This window comes from Malurus melanocephalus, unplaced genomic scaffold, assembly GCF_030028575.1.
Source record: "Malurus melanocephalus ecotype Western Australia unplaced genomic scaffold, MMel_1.1 scaffold_133, whole genome shotgun sequence".
NCBI lineage: Eukaryota > Metazoa > Chordata > Aves > Passeriformes > Maluridae > Malurus > Malurus melanocephalus.
Window position 1 is genome coordinate 587,972 of NW_026623365.1, and position 22,206 is coordinate 610,177.

Sequence of the window (22,206 nt, forward strand, 5' to 3'; positions counted from 1 at the left end):
TGTTCTTCAGTGACTTTTCATCCACTCTCACAGAGCTAGGGATTATCAGACATAGTRTTAATCCTTTTGCTTACTGAAAAACAGCCATATCAAATGGTTTGCCTTGYTCCTCCACTGAACAAACTACTACTCCAAAGCCATGATAAAAAGTTTAATCAACAAAATCATCTCCCTCCCCAAAAAAAGAAAACCCACCAAAAAAAAGGGAAAGCATATGTTAAAACATTGTTAGGAATTGCCAACAATTTGTGATTAATTCCTCAATCTGATTTTCAATTATTGATAAATACTGAATGGGCCAAAACAATTGTAAAAAATTTCACATTARTTTAGACAGGAAACTGCTGAGCACAAATAGTAGCAAAATGTAAACTGTGCTACAGAGCACAGCTAGCAATCACACTGGTATTTACTGAATCTATATTATTACTTCAATTAAAATATTTTATGTCTTCTTAAAAGGCCTCATATGTCCACTGTTACTACTAAACACTTGATATTCTTAGGAGAGTCAATTTGATCTGTTTTGTCATGAGAAAAATCTATTTATCTCTAATTACTCTGTCTAGAGACATAAGAATTCAGCAATGAAATATTTATCAGAGTTGCTCTGCTATTTGAGATAGATATATCTAGGTTGAAACCAATTAAGTACTCAAAAAGAAATTRTCTAAGTAGCTATTAAAGTTACTTACCCTATACTAGATTTTTTTTTCCCGAAGGATAAAAGTTCAAGATTTAATTACAAAAAAAAAATATACCAAAGATTATTTTCACAAAGTGCTCAAGTTGCCAACTTCAGAAAATGGAAAGTGCCTGAGCTGTGCCTTCCAAGTGCAAGCAMAGAGCTGTGTGTCTGCACTTAATGCCAAGCTCTGCCTATGAAACCAGAACACAAAACTTTACAGGAATATGTAGAAATTGACTTTGGCAACACAACAGATTTTTTTACTATTGAAAGACAAATTAAAAGCAATTCTTATCACTTATCTAACTGAATTATAAGGCACAAATATGTCTTTGCTTGATGGGTACATTTGCAGCAAGTTCTGCTCTTCCACCTGTCAAATCTGTTTGTCATGGTCCTGTTCAATGATTTTGGACCTTGAGCTACTATTAAAATTTCACAGAATTCCAATCTACTTTTAACTTTGTTTCAGTGCTTCACACTTCTCCAGACATTTCCTAAAGAAGGCAGGMAACTCATTCCTTAGGTTAAAAAATTATTTTGCTTTATTATTTTTTCTGTAGTCTCAGGTCCCACAGGGCCTGAAAAGCTTCTGTTTAAATCAAAAGCAGTCTTCTGACTAAATTCTTTAAAGTTGAGACTGGACTGGTGAGTCATTAAAAGGCAGTGAAGAAAGGTATTAAAAAGGGGATCCAAAAATAATAATTAGCTCTTTGCTGTTCCACAGCCTTCTACATCTAGAACAGATTAGCCTTCCACAGGGTGTATTGACTCAGCCAAATAACTTAGCTCCCAAATTTTCTCCCAAGTCATTGTCCAAAGTACACATATGATGTTTTTCTCTCAAGTTCTCTTTCAGAATTCATTGGTTAGTTACRCCCACATCAAAATCTTAATGTGCTGCCAGGCACAGCTTTGATCCAGTCAKTGAACCCTCAAACACTAAGGATGAGACCACACCAGGTCTTGCTTCTTCTCTCCTATGACGTCTTCAAAACAGGTTCAAGGAGCCTTGGAACCTTTTCCACCCCAGGGCATTGCCAAGCAGCACATGCCTTTGTCAGCTGGGAAAACAACTCTGCTGAGCTGTGAGAGAATCTGAAAATCATTTCAGATGTTTCGAACTGAAAGGTATCTACATAAATATTGACGTATGCATTTGACCACCACATGGGACACAGAGGACGCTTGCTGGACAGTGTCAGCACAGTGTGGTAACACTTCCTCTAGCCCCTTCTCATCAAATTCACTGAGAGAGAGTCAGTTGTGGTGAAACCTTCCTCTTCCCTGAAGGAGAGCACAGCTGTTCAGCCATCAGGTGTCCTACTCTTAAGAGAAAGCAGAAAGAGGCAACTCCCCAGTCTTCCTGCTGAAGCTRTGTCAGTGTGTAGAAATACAATCAAGGTCTAGAGAGCCATAAAACAACGAAAAGGCCTGACCCTTTAAATTTACTGAAAACAACTTACTTCTTTTTCCAAAGTCTTATTGTAGAAAAGAAGTGATATCCTTTGAATGTCTTCAGATTTAAGCCACTGCCTAGAAGAGAAAAGGAACATTATCACTAACATAGGAATAAAGTAGTCCTGCCCTTTTATATTCCTGAAATGCAGCAAAGKAAGAAAATCAGTTGGAATAAAACAAGTTCTTGTGCATTGTAACGCATATGGTGAATTTCATGGACAGTAAAATAGGGAAACTACAAATCCCCTCTCCTGYTTGATTTCAGTTGCTAAAGCACATGTGAAACAAAGGCTCAGATGAACAATTGCTTTCCTGTTGYTCATTCCTAAGGAGAATCAAGGGAGAGATTTTTATGATGTAATGCTAACAGTGGTGTTCCACTCATGTCCAAAATACTGTAACCTATCCAGCCGACAGAAGAGAACCTGAGACAAAAACAGTCCTTCCCAAGGTACCTTTAGGCAGGTTACAACATGCAGGAGTGATGGATAGGGAAATTGGACTTCACAAACTCCTACCGCAAACAAAAATGTAAGAAACATTATTAAAAGTGATGGAGGAGTTTTGTCTTTGAATTGTATTCATCTCTTGGACCACAGACCTCTAATACAGAGGTAGATTTTGATGTTTTTGCTGATTATAAAAACTTCTACCCTACTTTAACATGAAAAAAAGCATACAGACTTGCATTGAAACAACAAATCTATTTTAAACTAAGTGAATCTTGACAAAAGCTTGACACAACTTTTGTAAAATGAGATGTTCTAAAATAAAAGTCTGCATTTATTTTATTTGGCACTTGAAAAGATATAGAATATCTAAATGACAAGAGGGAACATTTGCTGCTTTTACCTCAAGGGCACAAGGCAAATTTGAAAACAAAAAATTAATTAAGCAGACTAGCTCTGTGGACATGCAGTATTAGAGCTTGAACAATAGCAGCAGGGACTGAGATTTTTTTCCAACATTTCCAGCAATAACTTTAAATTAGGCTCTAAACTAGTAGTGTAGCTAATGCCTTCTCAATAAAAGGGAATGTCTCAACTGACAGTCTGCAATGCAAATAAGTACCAGCAGTGAACCACAGTGGAAAATATCCTTAATRTCTTGGAGAACAGGAGTGGACAGAGTGGAGTGTAAGCTATTAGCTTTAATTTGTGAAATCAAAAGTACTTGTTTCCTTGCCTGGGAGACTGTCCCTGTTCCTGTGCAATCTGTTTCATTTAAAAAAGGGTCTGTAAACACATTCAGTTCTCGGAACACTTAATTCAAAAATACATTTCCCAGTTTGCTCTGCAATCGTTCCCATCTATGTCTGATCATAGTCAGGATTCTGAGAAAAAAGGCAACTGCAAAGCTGGTATACATTTAGCACAGCCTTGTTTGGGTTCACCTGTAATCTACTGGAGAAAACTTTCAGTTTGCAGAACATTTTTGGTAAACTGTGAAAATTAAAATGCGAGTAATTTTCCATTTAGTTACAAAAATTAAACAAGAAGTAACCTTCTTCTCCAAACAGTCAATTAATTTCCTGTTTTTTCTTATGCTATCTGACAGGTGGATTGATTTAATTACCCTCAGCACAGTGCTAAAAAGTTCTCTGTGCAGATCYACTCCCAAGGGGCTCATTTGGTTACACGCCTGATCGCATGTGAAGTCAGTAGTGCCATTTAGAGCAYGTGCTGCCTCATAACCCACATTCCAAGTGCACGTTTGCAGAAACTTTTAGTTCTTCTTTAAAGCTGAGGAAAAAATTATATTGGTTTTAGGCAGCAGATGAGATGAGAGAAACAGTACAACACAAACGAAGTGCAAAGGACAGAGGAGGGAGGGCAAAGTGGGATGGGACGCCCTAATGGCTGAGGCACAGGACCTCTTTGTTCCTCACTCACTCGTGAAATAATATTTTTTTCTAATTTTCTTCATTCAGTCATAGGCCTATTTGCTACACAGTCTGAACTTCACACTTAAAAACAGTTAAAAATGCCAGTTTTCTCATAGATTTTCTTACAAGTTTGCTTCCTGATTCACAGAGGCAAAAAGTTTAGTTTCACAATCACTTGTTTACTCTAGCTGATAATGTTATTTTCATTTTACAGATGAAAAATTGAGGCACAAAAATATGCACARTAATAAAGAAAACAAAAATGTGATCCATTTTGTGTCCTAAATGTAGGAAACATTTTATTTAACTGTTTTGTGTGCTTAGCCTCCACAGAGYTAAAATATTATTGAATTACTTTGATGTTTGAGGAATCAGCACTTTTGACAACTTATTCCCAGATATTAATCAACTGAATCATTGCTTTTAAGAGATTCATTCAGCAAATCAATACAGACCTAGGTAGGGAATCTAGTTTTTGAAGGTGACATTCAGCCTTTCTGATAAGATCATTTTTATCTTTCTGCAATCTCCTATGCAATTCACAAAATGCGCTGAAACCTTTTCAGAAACCTTTTTGAATCCCCAAGTTTCTCTGAATTTTATGTACTAATTAGATAAAACAGGGATTACCTATGCTTTACTTTTGACATTAAAACATCACTTTTAAAATCCATTTATCAGAACAAGTGTATCTAAAGACATTTAAAAACTGCCCAAATTTAGACAGCTGTTTTAGGCAAGTCTAGTATAATCAAAAGTCTTTGCCTATCATGACCTATCCTCTTTCACTGTGTTCCATCTGTGASCTGTAACTATCAACACTCTTCTAAAATTACTGAAAAACATTTTTCTAAATCCAAATACCATTTAATAGGACTAAAAGATAAAAAAAAAAAATCTGAAATGTGGCATATGAACATTTAATAATTAGGTGTAATACTCAGCTGATTAATAATCTGAGTAACAGAAGCAAGGAGGGAAACATATAATTAATCACAGTTATTGTCCACATTTTGGAAGGGCAATTCCCTTATTTYATCAGAGAAATACAAAAAGCTTGAACAATTATTCTGGGCCTGTATTGATTTCTTTGTCAGCTTTATCTATCCACCAGGAAACAAGAATATGATACTGCCTCCATCTCTCCCAGGACACAGGAAAATATACATGGCATGGTGACTCGCCCAGCAATTCCACCATGTCACCAAAATCAGCATTCTCTAAGAAATCAGCCAGCTAATTGAAACAGAGGGACATTRAACTGTGATTCTGAGGAATTGTTTCTATTGGGAAGCAACAATTTTCACACCATTCTGATTCCCGAGCCAGTTGTTTCTTGTGTCTTCCTTCTCTGTTCTCAGGTAAAATAATCTGCAGTGTTACAGCCATGAGTCTACAGACACAGTTACAGAGAAAATTCTCTTTGCCAGGAACATCGAGACAAGTCAATCCCTCTGTCATATCGTGATTCACAGGCACTGTCTTATCTCATGTTGTAGAAAATGTTACTTTACAGCCCATCTTCAAAATGCACGGGGATTCCTGTGCCACTATTGGTGACACCTTTACTCTTTTCACACTTGGCGTGCATGTGGGAGCAAAAAATACTAAACACTGCCCTCTGTGGCAATTCATGTCAGAGCTGGGATGGCTAGACACAACAAAGGATAGAGGATAAAGCCATACTTTTGGGCATTGATTCCATCAATGGCTTGGATCATCCTCTCATTCAGTTCCTCCTCAAACCTTCTTTTCTGTGATTTTGTTCTGAAAGGAAAAATGTGGGAAGTTACTTCAAAAACAACAGCTATCACAAACTTGTGAATTTATTATAAATTTTTAACATTTGTTATAAATTATAAAACTATAAATTAAGTTATAAAATAATAAAATGATAAATATTATAAATGTTTTRCATTTGTACTGCAATAGCAGCTACAGGCATCAGGAACAATGACTCTCATAATAAGCTTTTAAAAAACCATCAAAAGCTACAGAAGTCTGACACACACACACTCACAAATCTAGAGCTTTGCTATTAGGGAGCACTTAAATACAAACACAAGAAAATATTTCATAAAATATCAAAACCAAGAGAGCTCAAGAAATTCTGGCCTAAGGAAAGTCTTCCACAGTTACGGATTTATGAAAAAGAATGGGAATATGCTCAAATTCATAAAGCATTCCTGTTTCTTGCAGTTATTTTTTAAAAACCTTTTCATGATTGTAGGAAGAGCAGAATGTATTAGTGCACTGAGGCATAATATGTCTTCTCTGCTAAATTCCTGCTAACTCTGTTTTTCTTGGAAATACTTTATTATTTTAACAAGAAAACTGAGCTCTGTCTGAAATAATTTTCAAGCACACATCATATTTCTCTATTTATGCGCCTTGTAACTCATCTGTATTAAAAAAAATCTCTTCTTTTTACTGGACTCAACATGAATGCAAGAGAGGATCATCAGAATGGGTTTAGTTTTGCTARCATAAGATGCTGCAAACATCATCAATCCTTACCAGTTATTCTTTTTTTGAAAATGTAGTATCTCAAATATTGACAGATGATGTGTGTATTTGAAAAATACAATACTAACTTTAAACCTGTGTTTTGTAAGAAATCAACAGTTAGATCTGAAATTTGACTCTTTGCTCACCACAATGTTCCTAAYCTACAAATTGAACCCTGTCAAAAGTAACGTGGGTTTTCCTCAACACTGAGTTWTCAGGTTATTTCCCCTGTTACAGGTTTCAAATTAATACAAAAGTTGTGTTAGTGTACTTAGAGGAACTTTAAAAAACACAATTGATCTTGTGGTTATTCAATGGTATTGAATTTAGGTAAGAAAGTGTTTATTACTCATTTTTCACAGAAATCAATCGYATTAACAGTCTAAGAGAAATACATAGATTGATGAGGAAACATTGTCCAACARCAGCTAATCCTCTTGGAAGATCCTTAACAACAGAAGACTATCCTGTAATGCATAAGAGTCAGGCTTCAAACCCTACATTTTCATGTTCTAATAAAATACTGATTTTCAAAGTTCTTATGACCATTTCAGCTCTCTCCCGTGGGAATGATTAGCTTATCTAGAATCCCAGGTACATTTCTGTCTCACTATGGACATTAAACACCAGTAACGAAAGAAACTCCTGTAATTTGGCATCAAGTCACATTTGTTGCACTTTCTAAATCTGTTCTGCAGTGGAGTTTAGAAACACAAAAAGCAAGAGCACCTCAGAATGTTCAACAACTGCAGTATTTCCAAGTGMCACATTCCAATGGTCTTTCCTTGACTGACAGAAATTCTTTGGACATWCTGTCCAAATGTAAATGTGCAGTTTTAGAATTAGACTCTTTTTATTAGTATCATGCWTGTTCAGTCAAAGCTTGTTCACCTTTAGGAACTCAGCAGTATTTTAGGTAATTGCACAGGAACCAAAGACAATAACAATACAATTTTAAAACATTAATTCAAATGACTTCACAGTATTTATGATATCGCCATCTGGCCCTAGCCATCAAAGTACTGAGCAGGAACATGAAAACTCAAAGCTGTTGTGATCTTGCAAACATTTTGTGTAGCAGAAGCACTATAAATGACCACAAAATACCTTTTGAATGTCTATTATTTCAAACATACTAAAGACTTTAAAATAATAAACCACAACACAAAGCAATTAAACAAATATATAAAATGTCTATTATTAATTGTTGTAAGAAAAATTATTAATAACCCTTTCAATCTTCCCTTTTCTTACCCCTCTCTGGGCTTCCTCCCAATTTKCCCATATATAATTTTCTTCCCATTGGTAGGGAACCTGGTTTGCAGTAGGTCACCAACACAGCAATTCAGAACAAAGCAATTTGTTATCAGGAAGTGAATTTGCAATTCATAAGTAACATGTCTGCCAAATCTGTTYCCATAGCCTTTCTTTATGTATGCGGTATGAGCTCTTACATAAAAAAAACAGTCTGCGTGAGAAATGGCCCTCAACGTTTGAAAGCACACAAACAAATATATATTTATTTATATGAGTTTTCTATGAATAAGTAATTTTTTAAGATTGATTTACCTTTCTCTGCAGCGCTGAAAATGATATTGCCCCATGGGAACATCCTAAAAAACAAACAAACAAGAAGACCCCTATTAACTGCAGTAAACTATAATAAYATTAAGTTACTTTAGAAATAGTGTTGAAAAAAAGGTCATGTAAGGACAAAAGTTTCTAGTGTAAATACTCCTAGCATTAGATTAAAACTGTCTAAAAGAAAAATACAGCCAAACATGGAAGATGGAGTGACCTGGAATAAAATTCTTTTATCAGAATAAACATGGTATAAACTAATACAACAGTCTGAATCCAGGAGTGTTTTGCTTTACCAGAAAGACTTCAATGCCACCACTGTTTGGATGTAGSCCAAACTCTTGCCAACTTCAGCAAAAAACCAATCTTAAGTGTTTTTGAAAAAAACAAACCTGAATGGCCAAATACAGACAATGATCATTATTTTTTAATTAATAGCAACAGCAGCCATCGCAGCCACATTTATTTTGTGATTAATARTGATGGCTGGGTGCTTCCTACAATGAACCTGTCACAATCCACATTCTGATGCACTATATTTACTGAACAAGAATATTCTCATATGTACAGGAAGAAAACTGAATGCCAATGTCGAAAACTATCCGAATTTACACATTTACTTTTCAGAAATAGAAGATAACACAATCAAGTACAAGCTGTAGACTGACAGCATGTTACTGACAGCAGTAAAACAATGTTAGCAAAATTAAAAACAAATCTGTTCACTCCAAGAGATAAAACATTGCACTATAATACCCTAAAACTCAGGACTTCAACCACAGCTGATGAGCTGTAGGTGCACCTTCAAAAACAGATGTTACACTGAGCATGGGTTTGGTCCCTGGAGAGCTCTGAATAAAGGCCACTCCGGGCACCAAAGGGATTATTCTAACTTCACAGCCTTTGCTCCAGGTTTGACCATGTTCCAAATGGAGAATGTTGCTAAACAGTCAACAAATCTCAAGGGATTTCTCTCTATTAAAGAATTTCCTTCCTAAAGGTGCTGCATTCTGGYRTTAYGTTCACAGTATCTTTCCACAAGATRRAGARCAGSCACCRTACATGCTGCTCCYRTACAATGTACATCCTTTCAAATATTGCTRTATTGTATGAAATTGTATTATATTGTATGAAATGACATAAGTAGGCCCCTACTGTTGTGCTTATCTTGCCGTTTTCAGTGGTCATGCTGTCCCTGTGGTGCAAGTGTGCGAAAGGCTTGGCTGCTCCCCAGGATTCCAGGTAGCGGGTCATGCGGACCGAAGCTCTCATTTTGGCCCCRTCCAGAGTGTGCCGAGGTCGAATGTGGTGCTGAGGGCTCCGCTTCTCTCCCTGGTTGACAGAGGACAAAAAGTGATGTCAGCCTTTGTGCTCATGAWGCAGCAGTGCATCATCCAGCACCACAGATCTCTGTGATTAGGGACTTAGAATGGCGAGATGCTGAGAACCTGCAATTCTTAATGATATTGCTGGGAAATATCAGAGACTTATTTCTGAAGAGCGGGAAACATTTGCAATGCAAACATTATGTATTTGTAGGCATCGGTAATAGCTCTGATCAATATCTTATTGTGGTGAATTATTCAATAAAGAGATTAGTGGTCCTGCTCAAAAACAAGTATGACTGGCCACAAAAGAAAAGTACTACTAACCTTAGGATTGATTACAAAGTAAGTCTTAACATTATGTTCTTTCAGATATGGGTCCCTCACATCTCCATCCCCATCTTCCACTTTGTAAGCTCCATTCAAATGTGCCAAGGTGACTGAGGTGATGTGAACACGGCTGAAATTATATTTTAAAAGAATGACAAAGTCACAAATACCAATCAAAAGCATAATTTGAACCTGCTYAACCTTTTTTACTTGTTATAGATACATCTTTTACAGGCTGCCTACTTCATTTACAGCTTCTCTAATCTAAATTTGAGAAGTTCTAATGGGCATAAATCTAAAGGTTTCCTTACACAAAAAAAAAAGAAAAAAGCTCCTTAAATCACAAGAAATACTGAATGCCCCAGTTTTGGTTTTTGTTTTTGTTTTTTTTTTTAAATCTGAAGACAGCACCTAAGAATTAGTTCAGGCATCTCCATGAAGGCTGATGGCTTAAGACATGGTGCSTGTATTTCTCCCTGACTGAAAAATCCACGTGTCCAAAGGTTAACAGAGAATCCTCTTACCCTGGGACTCCTCCAGCTTCCATGTGATTGGCCAGAGTGACATCATGGGACCACACATCGTACTGCCACTTCTGCAGCCCGATGACACCACAGAGCACGTTCCCGGAGTGCACGCCCACGCGCATGTTGATATCGACCCCAGTCGCATCTCTCACCTTCCTGAGGTGAGAATAAAGCCTCTGTTAACGTGCACAACACGCCCTTGGTTTTCTTTCGATATACCAGTCAAATTATGTGGATGTCCCATCCCTGGCARTGTTCAAGGCCAGGCTGGATGAGCTTTGAGCAACCTGCTSTAGTGGGAGGGGTTCCTGCCCATGGCAGGGGAGTTAGAACTAGATGGTCATTAAGGCCCATTCCAATCCAAAACACTCTATCACTCCATGATTCTATGAAATTGGTATTAAAAACAGTAATAACATTTACTTCTTTTTACCATTAAYTCCATTCTTTTAATGCTATGCTTAYATATATTACCTTTCCTATTATCTGTACTTGCAACAGTTTGTAGAAATATAAATTCTCAACTCTTGTGTTTGAATTTCCTTCTTTCATATTCATCTGAAATTATTTGGGAGGGCTGTGATGAACAGTGGAAATGTTTAGTATCATGGTAGAACCTAAAGACTGGCAGCTTTTGGAGGTCTGGAACTACAGTTACGCACCCTGTTATCTGAAGATCCCAGTGTTTGTATCAGAGACCTCATATCTGTCATATCTGAGAGGAAGGACAAAAACCACAGCACCTCAGGATATTCTAGAGCTTGTACTTTCTTTGGGGATATGGACTCAGTGCTGTTCAGGCTGTGGAGAACACAGGCCCAGCAGCCTTCCATGCTTAGTGAATGCTGCATGCACTGGAACATTATACAGCGAATGAAARGCTTCCCTCACTGTCCAGAGCACAACTAAACCTCTGACCTTTCCAGTGACAGAGTTAAGTACCTGTTTCACCCCAGCCCAAATCTCACAAGAGCCCTACACATAAGGGAGGCATTTATCTTTGCAGAGGCAGCTCTTCTGAATCACAGGTAGGTGACCGATGTCAAATGATCAGGTCATTTTGAGACATATGTAAAGAGTAACAGAACTAATTCAGACATCTACAGGCTTATACAGCTCTAAGAAATGGGAAGATCATAACTGGATTTACTTTTTTAAACCCAAACTCATGTGGACCCAAAACCTAGCCATTAATAAGGAACTTGGGAGAAATTTGGGATCTTAATGGAAGAAGCAGTGACAGAATAAGGAGCCCAAATGGCTCCTGTATACTATTTGGATGGCTAGTTCTAGCAACGTCTTCAATCTCTGTGATGAGAATCATCAGTTCTGTACTTTCTGAATTACTGAATTAAGGTGGCAGGTTTCTTTTTTTTTTTTTTTTTTAGAGGGAACATAGAACACAGCAGGCTTAATTTCATATGGTAAATACTAAATTTAAGCAGTATCTCAAGTGTTTTTTCCCTTGGAAATGAAAGTAACAGGATCGTGACTGAAAGTATTTTAATTCCTTCAGTCTCTACCAAGTGTTTATTGCTATTTCTTTTCACACTGCCATTTTACACTGCTCTTGTGTAGTTGACACACTCGAAAATGAACTGCCTGTAAATGACCTTTGTAAGCAGTTGGCAAATGACAAACACCAYTTTGCTCTGCAGAAGGGATATGACACAAGCCCAGCACTTTGGGAAAAAGTGTTTTACAAAACTGGGCAAAATGCAAGTGGAACATTTATCCTCTACAAGTGCTTGCAAAAACACTGCCCTTCCATATTCTGCCGAACAAGCAGAATAAAGTCTGCTCTATAATAAGCTCTGAGGAGTTAAGCAGGGGACCAAGCAGAATTGTACCAGAACTGAATCTTTTCTGCTGTCTCACAAATGAAAGAAACCACAGAAGACGTTAAATAAGCAGTGTAACTCTGGATCCAATTAAAGTTTACTATTTCTGTCCTRTACTCCTTGAACAATTGCTATGACAATGCAGGCACTGAATGCATTCGACGATGTAGACTATCACATCCCCAGAGGATGTTTGCTTTACCTACAGAAGTATATCTGAAACATCCTACCTTTATTTAATTTTCTGCTCCCCTGGTCTCTCTGAACAAGCAAGAATTCRGGGCATTAGGAAAGCATCTACACTCTTTAACTGAGATTTATTCATCTGTCTTTCTGGAATAAGGTATCTAAGAMTCACCTAACCCTGTCCCACACACTTTAACATATTGAGAGAGCCTTAGGCATTTAGTGCCTTGCAAATTGCCAGCTCTAACAGCATGGTTTCCTTTTTAATCAGACCTGCAGGAATGAAATCATACCTAAAAGAATTACTTAATTTTGTATTTAGCATTCAAAATAGTATAACCATCTCATATCCAACAGTTACATTCACTTTCCTCTGAAATGGAATTTGTTTCATGCTTCCAAATCAAAGGAAGTTTTTCAGAATGTGTGACTGAGAAACACGCAAATAAGGAAGTCACAGACAGACAAGGGGGTGGAGTTTGAGGTGAATGAAAACAGCACATATATTCACACACGAAYATTTTTGGCCTTAACAGATAAGCTCTGGCCTTAAAGCACCCAGTTAGGGTGGCCAGCTCTCAACATCATGGGCAGCACTGGCATTTATGGCTTGATAAAGGAGGATCCCACTCCTGAGCAAACCGGTTGCAGACTGTAAGAAACATTGGATTTGTTCCAAAATAGAGCAGAGAAGCAAAGCAATTAATCAATGGGAGTACCATCCACGTTTAAATGGAAACAATCCATAGCATAGTGAAGYTGAATTGCTCAAAATGGRGCTACACATCATTAGGYAACAAGACTGGATAAGACTTTGTAGTACCAATCACCTGGCAATTTGGCAGAATTCCTCCTTTTTTGCTTCAAAGMGAACTGGAACTGAAACCTTACTCAGGGGGTAAAATCTATATGGAACTACCAATGTAAGGAGCAAACTACTCTATTTCAGTATCTTATGCACCGAGGGGGCAGTTTGCACCTCAGTGACTGAATATAACCATAATTTCTATCTGACAAAGAAATGTTTCAGATAGAGCAAGTCAAACGTATTGAGTGACACACTTCCAGTAGCAAGAGCATTACCACTCCTCATTTTACAGGGCACAGAAGTATGTCAKGAGATGCTTCCAGACAAAGATGTAGCAATTACACAACAAAATATGGAGCTGATTAATAATCAGCAATTTTCATTCACCTGCAKGCTGCAAAACTTGACACAATGATTTGAAAGGATTTGAAAACACAGGGTACAGATTCCTCATTTCTTCTGTAAACAGGCTGTGGTAATCAGGCATCTGTCTACAGGAGCATCGTGGTTTCTGACTACAGTAATAAAGTCACATCAGAATACGTTTTACAACTAACATATAATTTTCTAGTCTGTAAGGCTGCTCTCACCAAGAACCTGATCTTAYAGCATTAACAATGAACATACTTGATAGCAGCTTGAGCAGAAAGTTATTTCAGAGAAAATTGGAAGTTTTGAAGTGTGAGGAACTGACAGATTGCTCTCTGAGCTCAAGTAAAACATTGCATTATGATGTGTGATATACTTTGGTTCTTTCTGAGGGGTACTTTACAGCTCAAGCCTAGTGCTGTTTTTCCACCAGCCTGTGACCTCCTATACCTTTTTCTCTTAAGTAACAAAGCAACACATTGATTAGAAAGTCTGCAAATACTTTTAAATCACATTTCTCACACAGTGCACAGATGTTTTGGAATGTAAACCAGAAARCTCTCATTTTCACTCAAAGGTTGGGGGAAAATCCCAACATTTTTAAGACAATCTACAAGGGAGAGGGGCAGAACTTTAGGACTAACTGCTCACTTTTACTAACTACTCTACAGAAGCGACTGTAGCTTTAGTTCCTAGTGTGCTAGAGAAGCAAATGGTTTAATTGTGATCTTGTTCTTGTATGTCTAAGTGAAAAACAGAAAGATTCCAATGAAAACAACTCTAAGGTGACCAAATCTGTAGACTTTAATGCTTGGCAAGGAGAAGTAYGCCAAGTACCATTAAAAAAAATAGATTTCTTTGGACACTGTGTAAGAAACAACATTTTAGAGAGTGCAGCAATCTGATTCCTGTAGTGACGTTAGTTTTACAAAACATTACTGAAGAAAGGAGATCAAAATCTTAGTTTCCACAAATACTGCAGCTTTTCCATGTACACATGAAAGGGAAAAGAACTAAATTTGCTTTAATCAACCTACCTATACAGTAATTACCCTGGACGGAATCAAAAGACTAGGTAACTAAAAGCCAAAACCCTCTTGCRACTCCAATTATACACTTATGAGGGTAGTATTATAGGATAAGAGGAACAATTTTGCATGGCTACTTCATTAATCACTAAGACTGACATTGGTCAACACTGCTGTCCATTTCATGATGAGGTGCACACCCACATATGACTTACTTTGCTACATGGACATCATTAATGTAATCTACACAAAACCACAAAAATTGGAACTTAAACTTACAGAAGAGCATAACAAGTTTTAATATCAAAGTCCAGCTGGYGAGAAATAAAGAAATCACACAGACCACTCCCAAATACCCAGACCTCCACACGATAATGTTTTTGCCAAGTGTAGCTCACCTGGATATACTGTGATTTTAGGGAAAGGAAATTGGGTTTTAAGGTTTTCTTTTTTTTTTTTTTGGTTTTTTTTTTTAAGTTTGGCACTTACTTAATGGCTTCACACATGTCCAGTCCCATTTTCACACAATTCTTGGCGTGATTTTGAAGAGATATAGGTAGTCCAGAAACACAGTAATAGCAGTCTCCTAAGATTTTAATTCTCATACATTCATTTTCCTGGAGGAAAAAAGCAAGGTGWGATGGTCACTTTCAACTTGAAATACATAAATGATTACTGAAATACAAAGACTGACTTAAATGATATTAGCAAAATCTTTCTATTTAAGCTGGTTTCAGGGCTTGCTAAAACAGAAATGCAGAGTTTTGTATGGATGATCCTTCTATCAGGTATGGTCTTAATTGGGCAGAAAAAGTTAGGAAGTAATTTCACTGCAAAGCATTTATATGCAGCATTGCTCACACCTGAGATTAAAGAACTGAGCCAAACTATCATGTCCTCAATCAAAATAAGGCCTTTTTGTTTGAAATATGAAATCAAAAGATRTAGTCTTCCACATTTACATCTTTGAAGATGTACTATGGAATACTTCCAGCAGCTAGCATAGTATTTAATAATAGTATTTCTATATTTTAAACTCTAAGGCCATGTAAAGATTTTTATTATTTAAAAAACAATACTGGAAAAAAATTTTTTAACTAATAGAAACAGAAGAAATTTTTATCTGTTCTGAGGTTCTCATTTCACCTTCACACATGAAGTTTGATTAAATTTTTATAAAAACTACACCTAAAGAAGCAAAAAAAAAATTTCTGATTGTATTTGATTCTTTTCTGGAGTAATCAAGAGGCTGCGGTGAGTAACCAAAATTGGTTTGATCAATATTGTCTCTCTTTTCCTTCAGTCTCTTAAATGCTTTTTCTGAGATCACAAAACTGACTCACACTTTTCTATCTTGAGTTTCTTAATCCTTGTTATTGCAAGAGATCTATTTAAAGAACTGTTCATCTGCCATTAAGCTTTATTGGGCACCATGAGCTGTCTCTATTGGTCCTATTAGAGAGCTATTTTGGGTTTCACAGACTCTCACACTGGCAGAAATGCACTGTTGCATTCAGACCAGAGCCAGATTTTTTTCCTTCACAGGTTTCAAATCCAATCTTCCTGSCAAAGTCTCAGAAATGCTGCATGAAGTCCCCAAGAAGAAAATACATTTTAAAGATCACTTTCTTATTTAAACTWCCAGTAGCAGCCCGTTGAAGCCCACCTTTGCAATCTGATCAAACTTGCCAAAGAGCTCATTCAGCATGTGCACCAGCTCCCCTGGTGAGCAGTCACTGGCCAGGCGAGTGAACCCCACAATATCGGCGTACAGGATGCTACAAGAGAAACAAACAGAATCCTGGTCACAGCGTCCTTSTGCAGGACTCAGATCCATCAATCTACAGCAAAACTGGAAAGTAAAYGTTCTGGACTTCATAGGGGCATGTCCACACCCCAAACTGCCACTGCTAAATGTTGAGCGATAAATACAGGTATATTTATAGGTAAACCTATATCTACCTTTATAGGTGTTGTGTTTAAAGGTAATGTATAATGTATAATAATATTTAAAGTTATTATCTTCTCAGGTATAACCTTTATAGGTATACCTATAWTTTTAGGTATTAATAAACATTCTATTCTAAGTATATAATAGTTATATTTGTTATAGTATTAAAAAATAGAAATATTRTTCCAAGTCACAAATCAGCAATATAATAATGGCAATATAATTATTTCAAACACTATTTGTGCTTCCTCAAAAGTCCTGCAATATTTTTTAAAATGCAGTTTTTAAGAATATCATTTGAATTAACTTGTCCAATAAAAAAAAGTAACAGGGGAAAAAAAACTTATAAAGGAGAAAGAATGTCTGAAGTAAAAGGTGATCTATTTTTCTAACTACGAGAAATTTTTAATTAATAAATAATTAGATCTGTCAGCAGAATATTTTATCTCAGGTAGGTATGTGATACAGCTGCCTCTGTTTACCTGATATAAATCCTGAGAAATTTTTCCAGTTAAAAAACTGCAAAATCAGAATAATACCACTGACATTAATTACAATTTTTACGAGTGAACATGAAAAAAAAGACTTGGTACTTCAACTAAAAAATGAAGACATTTTTAAAAAAAAAAAAAGCCCATTATTGTGTAGCTTTTTCTTAAAACTCCTTTGTAGTATCACCTTTATCGCTCTTCTGGAACATGAAATTTTCAACATTTGATCAAATGAAGAGWTGCCACCTACTAAGTTGATGAAAAGCATATTGAAAAAATATTTTCTTAATTGCTCCCTTATCACTTTCTTTCAACTTTTTTTTGTGGATACATTTTATTACAGCACAATACCTCACATTGGTGTGCCTTTTGACATACAAATTGTGGAAGTTGTTGGTATTTTCCAGCTGGCCYGCCTTTGGACCTTGTAACCTCTGAATGATTTCTGCTTTCATTTCCATGGCAATGTGAGCAGGCAGCAAAGACAGCAGAAGACGCTCCTAAAATTTAAAATGAAACATCCACAATTTATTTAAGAAGAACAAAGTTAGAATGGCATCAATACTGTGCAAGGCACACACGATTGTCAATATTACAGAACATTTTGATGAGGCCTGCGCTGAGGYCTGGTATGAACTCCAAAGTTAATCAGTTCCTTGAAGAGTGTGACACAGATATACTCACATTTCCAAATAAAACCTGCCTTCTTCAAGGTTTCGTATATATTAGAAAAAGCGTAAGAAAAACTTAACACTTGATGGAACTAGGTACAGTCATGTATTCAATATCTGAGTAAGATGCAGCAAATGAAACACAAGTCGCAAGGCCAGTCCGGAGAATTTGCAGGGAAATGTAGTCTAAATCAGGCAAGGGTAAGCTAATTTTTTTTTTTTTTTTTAAATTCACTGCCATAATTTTAGCAATTATCCTGAAAATAAGAGAGAAAATCGAGACACAGAAAATACGGAAAATGTTGAACTTTTACAGAGCATTTTGATGGCTGGTATCTCCTTAGTTTAATATGGCATTCAACAAAATATTAAAAAAAAAAAAAAAAAGGAAATTGATTATTAAAAAATCCCAAACCCTACATATTTTTCCTCATCATTTGCTATTAGTATCTTCCCCTTCACTTGATATTATGGTCTTCCTCTAGCAAAGCTCTCTGACACTTTCATTTTGCCRTTTTTACCTGTGACAGATTTACAATGAGTTCCTACTTCACTSGGATACAGTTCAACGAGAACTATAAAAAAAAAAAAAAATCTTTTTGCTTTATTATACTCAGTTTTGAAACAGAACAAGAATTTCCTGCTTTTTCATAGGCAGACAGAAGAGACTTTTTCTGGCTAAGGATAAAAACCAGAAGGCTGAACGAGTGAGGAGGGGGAAGGCATTTGAAAAAGCCCCTGACAGAGTCAGAGAGAGAAACCGCTGTGTCAGAAAAGATGATAACCTCAAAATGTGCATGATCCTCAGGTATGGCTCAGAAAGGTGCACTCTCTTTGGCTCACAAGAGTATTTTTGCAGMCTTTGCAGTTCTGCTCATGAAGGTACCACAAGAGGTGTAGCCATTAATCCAATCCTCTGCCTGGGATAATTACTCCTGTTCAGGTCTGAAGACCTCGAGTAGAGCAGGGCAATAACGGGGCTATAGACTTCTAATATTTGCAGCTACCTCAGCTATCTGTCTCTGTCAAGTGTAATGAAAAATTCACATTCCTCACAGCATTTGTGCACTTCTAAGCACAGCATTCAATTACATGAGGCCCTGCGAAACTGATCCTGCACATACTTGGCAAAAAAATGCTATTTCAGTGAATCAAGACAGAATCTTGCCTTGCTGCTAATTAATATTGAGCTAATAATTTATTTCTTAAATGCAAGATTAATTTRGTATGTTTAGGCATTTTAGCAAGTTCACATCCAAGAGACCAATGTATTTTCATTGCTTGTATTCATTTGCAATGTTTCACTTCCACTGCTGCTTGGTGGAGGTGTTTTGCTAACTTGTAAATAATATCTGTACAATCAACCGATTTTTTGCCACAATGAAAACCTACTCTTCTGAGTTTATCTAACAGCACAGGATTGTTCAGACTTGCTAATAACTATAATTACACAGCTAATGAGGAGATGAGTGCCCTTAGCTACAGTTTTACATCACCATACTCCTTTTGTACCATGGACAGTAAATGCAAGCTGGTTCACTGTCTTCCTATGACTGTTATGATTCCAGACACACCGTGATGCAGACACTCAGTGTCCAGGTTACTGCTTACGTCTTTGAAACTCTGAGAGGCTGGCTAAAGGTCATAAAGCAACAAATGTTTTCAGGGAAGCAAGAGAAAAAACAAGAGAAGAAGTTTTCACAGGAAGCAGCAACTACAAGCTAAAGGATCATACAAGGAAAGGGAAAACACAATGTCCTGATTTTGTAGGGGAGACAAGGAGAGATGGAATATTTCACCYCCTTTTTCTCTTCAGGCCAGTCCAYTATTCCTTTCTGCTTTAACATCCTGGTGAAGCTGTTCACCACACCAGAATTCCCTCCAAAGGATGCTTTCCTTCCTTCACTTCCACTGTATAAAAGGGAAGGTTCCAACCAGAGGTGGTTTAGAGTACTGCAATCGGTGAAGGACACTGCAGGGCACTTTGCCATGCCCAGCTGCACACACAGTCACCCTCTCCATCCTGCAGGCTTCAAACATTCACACTTCAATCCTGAAGTCATCACTTGTGTGATAATGTGGATTGCTAGTTTTTATTTCTTTCACTAACAGACAGTTGTTAAAGAAGGTGAATCAACTACTTACAAAGACTGGCTGGGCTGGTCAGCTAAAGATCCTAAGAAATGCAAAGCATGGAAGAACATCTCTTCCTTCCTATTTTGTCATTGTTGTTGGCTCAAAAGAGCAAAGTGGAAGGATCAAAACCACTTGTCGTGCCTGATGTGCACTGGAATTCCTACAGACAGGAACAATGCTGGGAACACCACARATCAAGGCTGCTGCTGATGCTAGCTTTGTGTTTGATAATAGATTCCATTCTGTACCAAAAGACTGAAGATCTGCACATCAAAAACTAGGTGAACTGAGATACAAGACACCAACTTTGAGACAAAACAATTCCTTATTTGTAGTAGACAGAGAAACCACTCTCAGAGCTACAGTCTGTAAGAAAAAAAGCTGAAGTAATTCTGAATGCAGGTCAAGAGGTACCATTTAAAAGTCTTCAGACTGAAAATAAGAATACCTGCTTGTGGTGAAAGAGAAACTGCTGTGCTATGACAATAAAGAAAATCTCCTCACAAATTTCCTTCCCTAGAATATTAATAACATGACCCTAACATCTTATCCAGGGGATTTATGCACACAAGACTTTTTCCTGACTGTTTCCTGATGTTTCCTGGGACTATGCTATCCTCTCAATTGTTCAAGTCACTTTAGGTTGTAAGTCCTATGTCTAAAAGATGGAGCCCACAATCTGTACTGAATACAACACTGAAGTGCYTTCCAGGGTGAAGTACTATTTTCTTCTCTACCTGGACTCCAATAGAAGGGCAGCAAGCAGACATCCTCCCTGCATTCTCCACCTGAAGATTTTCTGTGGTATATGCAAAACTGTTACTTGAGTCCCTGTTCTCTCCATTTCTCACATGCAAGTTGATTTCTTTGTCAGAATTTTCCCCAAAATACACAGATAGATGTCTTGAGCAGTGAGCCTCAGTTCACACCACTCCCCTGAAGCTTGATAAACTACACTTGCTTGCTTAACTAGAACAAGTTAGCACAGCTCATTTAAAGAACATAGCACTGTGTTGCTTTCTGCAAAGTGYCAATTGCATTTGAGTACCTTGCACCGTATCATGCCATTGTAATGCAGCAAAAAGCAAAATATCATCATATACTAAGTACAGGACATTCTTTAAAGTGCATATTTCACCAACCAACCTCTTCCTGGCCTGAGGCAATGACACTTTACCTTTCTGCTCATTCCTGTTTCCTCATGTAAACTACCAGTACTGATTCACTGGTACCAGCTTACACTGCTATCAACCCTTTACTGCAGCAAAAATCTAACAATATACAGATTTAAAGGCCAAATATTCTTCCATCTAGTCTGATCTCTTGAATAACATAGGCAACAGAATGTCATCAAGGAGAAACAAAGGAAGTCTGATAGGACTCACTGCACTAAAATCAGCTTTGTGCCTTGCTGTCAGTGGAGAGAACTGTCCATCAAGGCAATTCACAGAATCTAATACYGAAATTCTGAGTGAGTAATGCTCTCTGTTGTCTGTTCTGCAGGGAACTTTTGGTCTTACTGGAAGAAATGTCCATCTTTGTTGTTAAGCTTCTTCTGCCATTCCAGAAGTCTGCAGCAAAACTATGTATTAATAGATCCAGAAAGGACTATGGGGATATTTTTGTCCCTATAATCCTATATAGGGTTATTTTTGTCCCTTTCAATGTCATTCAGGGCACTGAATATTGAATTCCGGTTTTCTGTGGGTTGGATTCTGTTTTCAGATTCCTGTGGCATGTCTAATCTGTTTAGAAAGTTTGACAAAGCGGGTCAGTAAGTCAAGCAGTAAGAGATCGAGAAGCAATTAGCCTATGCATGCATCCTGCTTCAAAGTTTACAAATAAACACAAATAATATCAAATTTTCAGCTGCCCTTGAAATGTATAAAGAAATAACCTACAAGAAATTAATTTTGTGATTCCTGATCACAAAATGATGAAACAGTCAAGAAGCTGATAGAGATGGTGATCAACAGAGTATTTGTTTGTCAAATCACGGTACTGTTTACCCAGACCTCATGATCATACTCTAAAATACACCTACAAGAATAAATAGCTGTAAATTGTTTTTTCTTAAAGCTAACTTGGACTGCTCACTGGGAGGGAAGATTTCCAAAAATTACATGCTATTATCACCCTAAATTTAGACTATGCTAATAACCTCCATCAACCTCATTATTTGTGCTGAGGCAAATAAATTGATTTTAGTTACACACACCAAGAAAGGTATTCATTCTTGATTAAAGAGACATCAAGAGATGGAGAATTCACCAACTTCTAGTGGTTAATCAACTGGACTGTTAAAAACTGTTAAAAATGTGCTCTGTATTGCTTGCTTTGAAGTCTTGGCCCTGATGCACCTTTCTCAACTTGAGATTAATGTCTCCACTCTTATTTCTGTAAACACAGATAACTTAACT

The 22,206-nt window shown here is 37.1% G+C and overlaps 1 protein-coding gene across 1 annotated transcript in view; it reads right to left on the reverse strand.

The window, feature by feature from the left end:
* The window catches only part of ADCY2 (adenylate cyclase 2), a 203,583-nt gene that overhangs the window by 52,544 nt on the left and 128,833 nt on the right, over positions 1-22,206 (reverse strand). The window contains exons 5-13 of the mRNA XM_057370791.1: positions 17,331-17,479; positions 16,204-16,315; positions 15,027-15,154; positions 10,303-10,461; positions 9,776-9,908; positions 9,279-9,455; positions 8,112-8,155; positions 5,721-5,801; positions 2,155-2,224 (exon numbers count right to left, since the gene is read on the reverse strand). Of these exons, the coding sequence (XP_057226774.1) occupies positions 2,155-2,224; positions 5,721-5,801; positions 8,112-8,155; positions 9,279-9,455; positions 9,776-9,908; positions 10,303-10,461; positions 15,027-15,154; positions 16,204-16,315; positions 17,331-17,479 (1,053 nt within the window). The remainder of the gene's footprint in view (positions 1-2,154; positions 2,225-5,720; positions 5,802-8,111; positions 8,156-9,278; positions 9,456-9,775; positions 9,909-10,302; positions 10,462-15,026; positions 15,155-16,203; positions 16,316-17,330; positions 17,480-22,206) is intronic.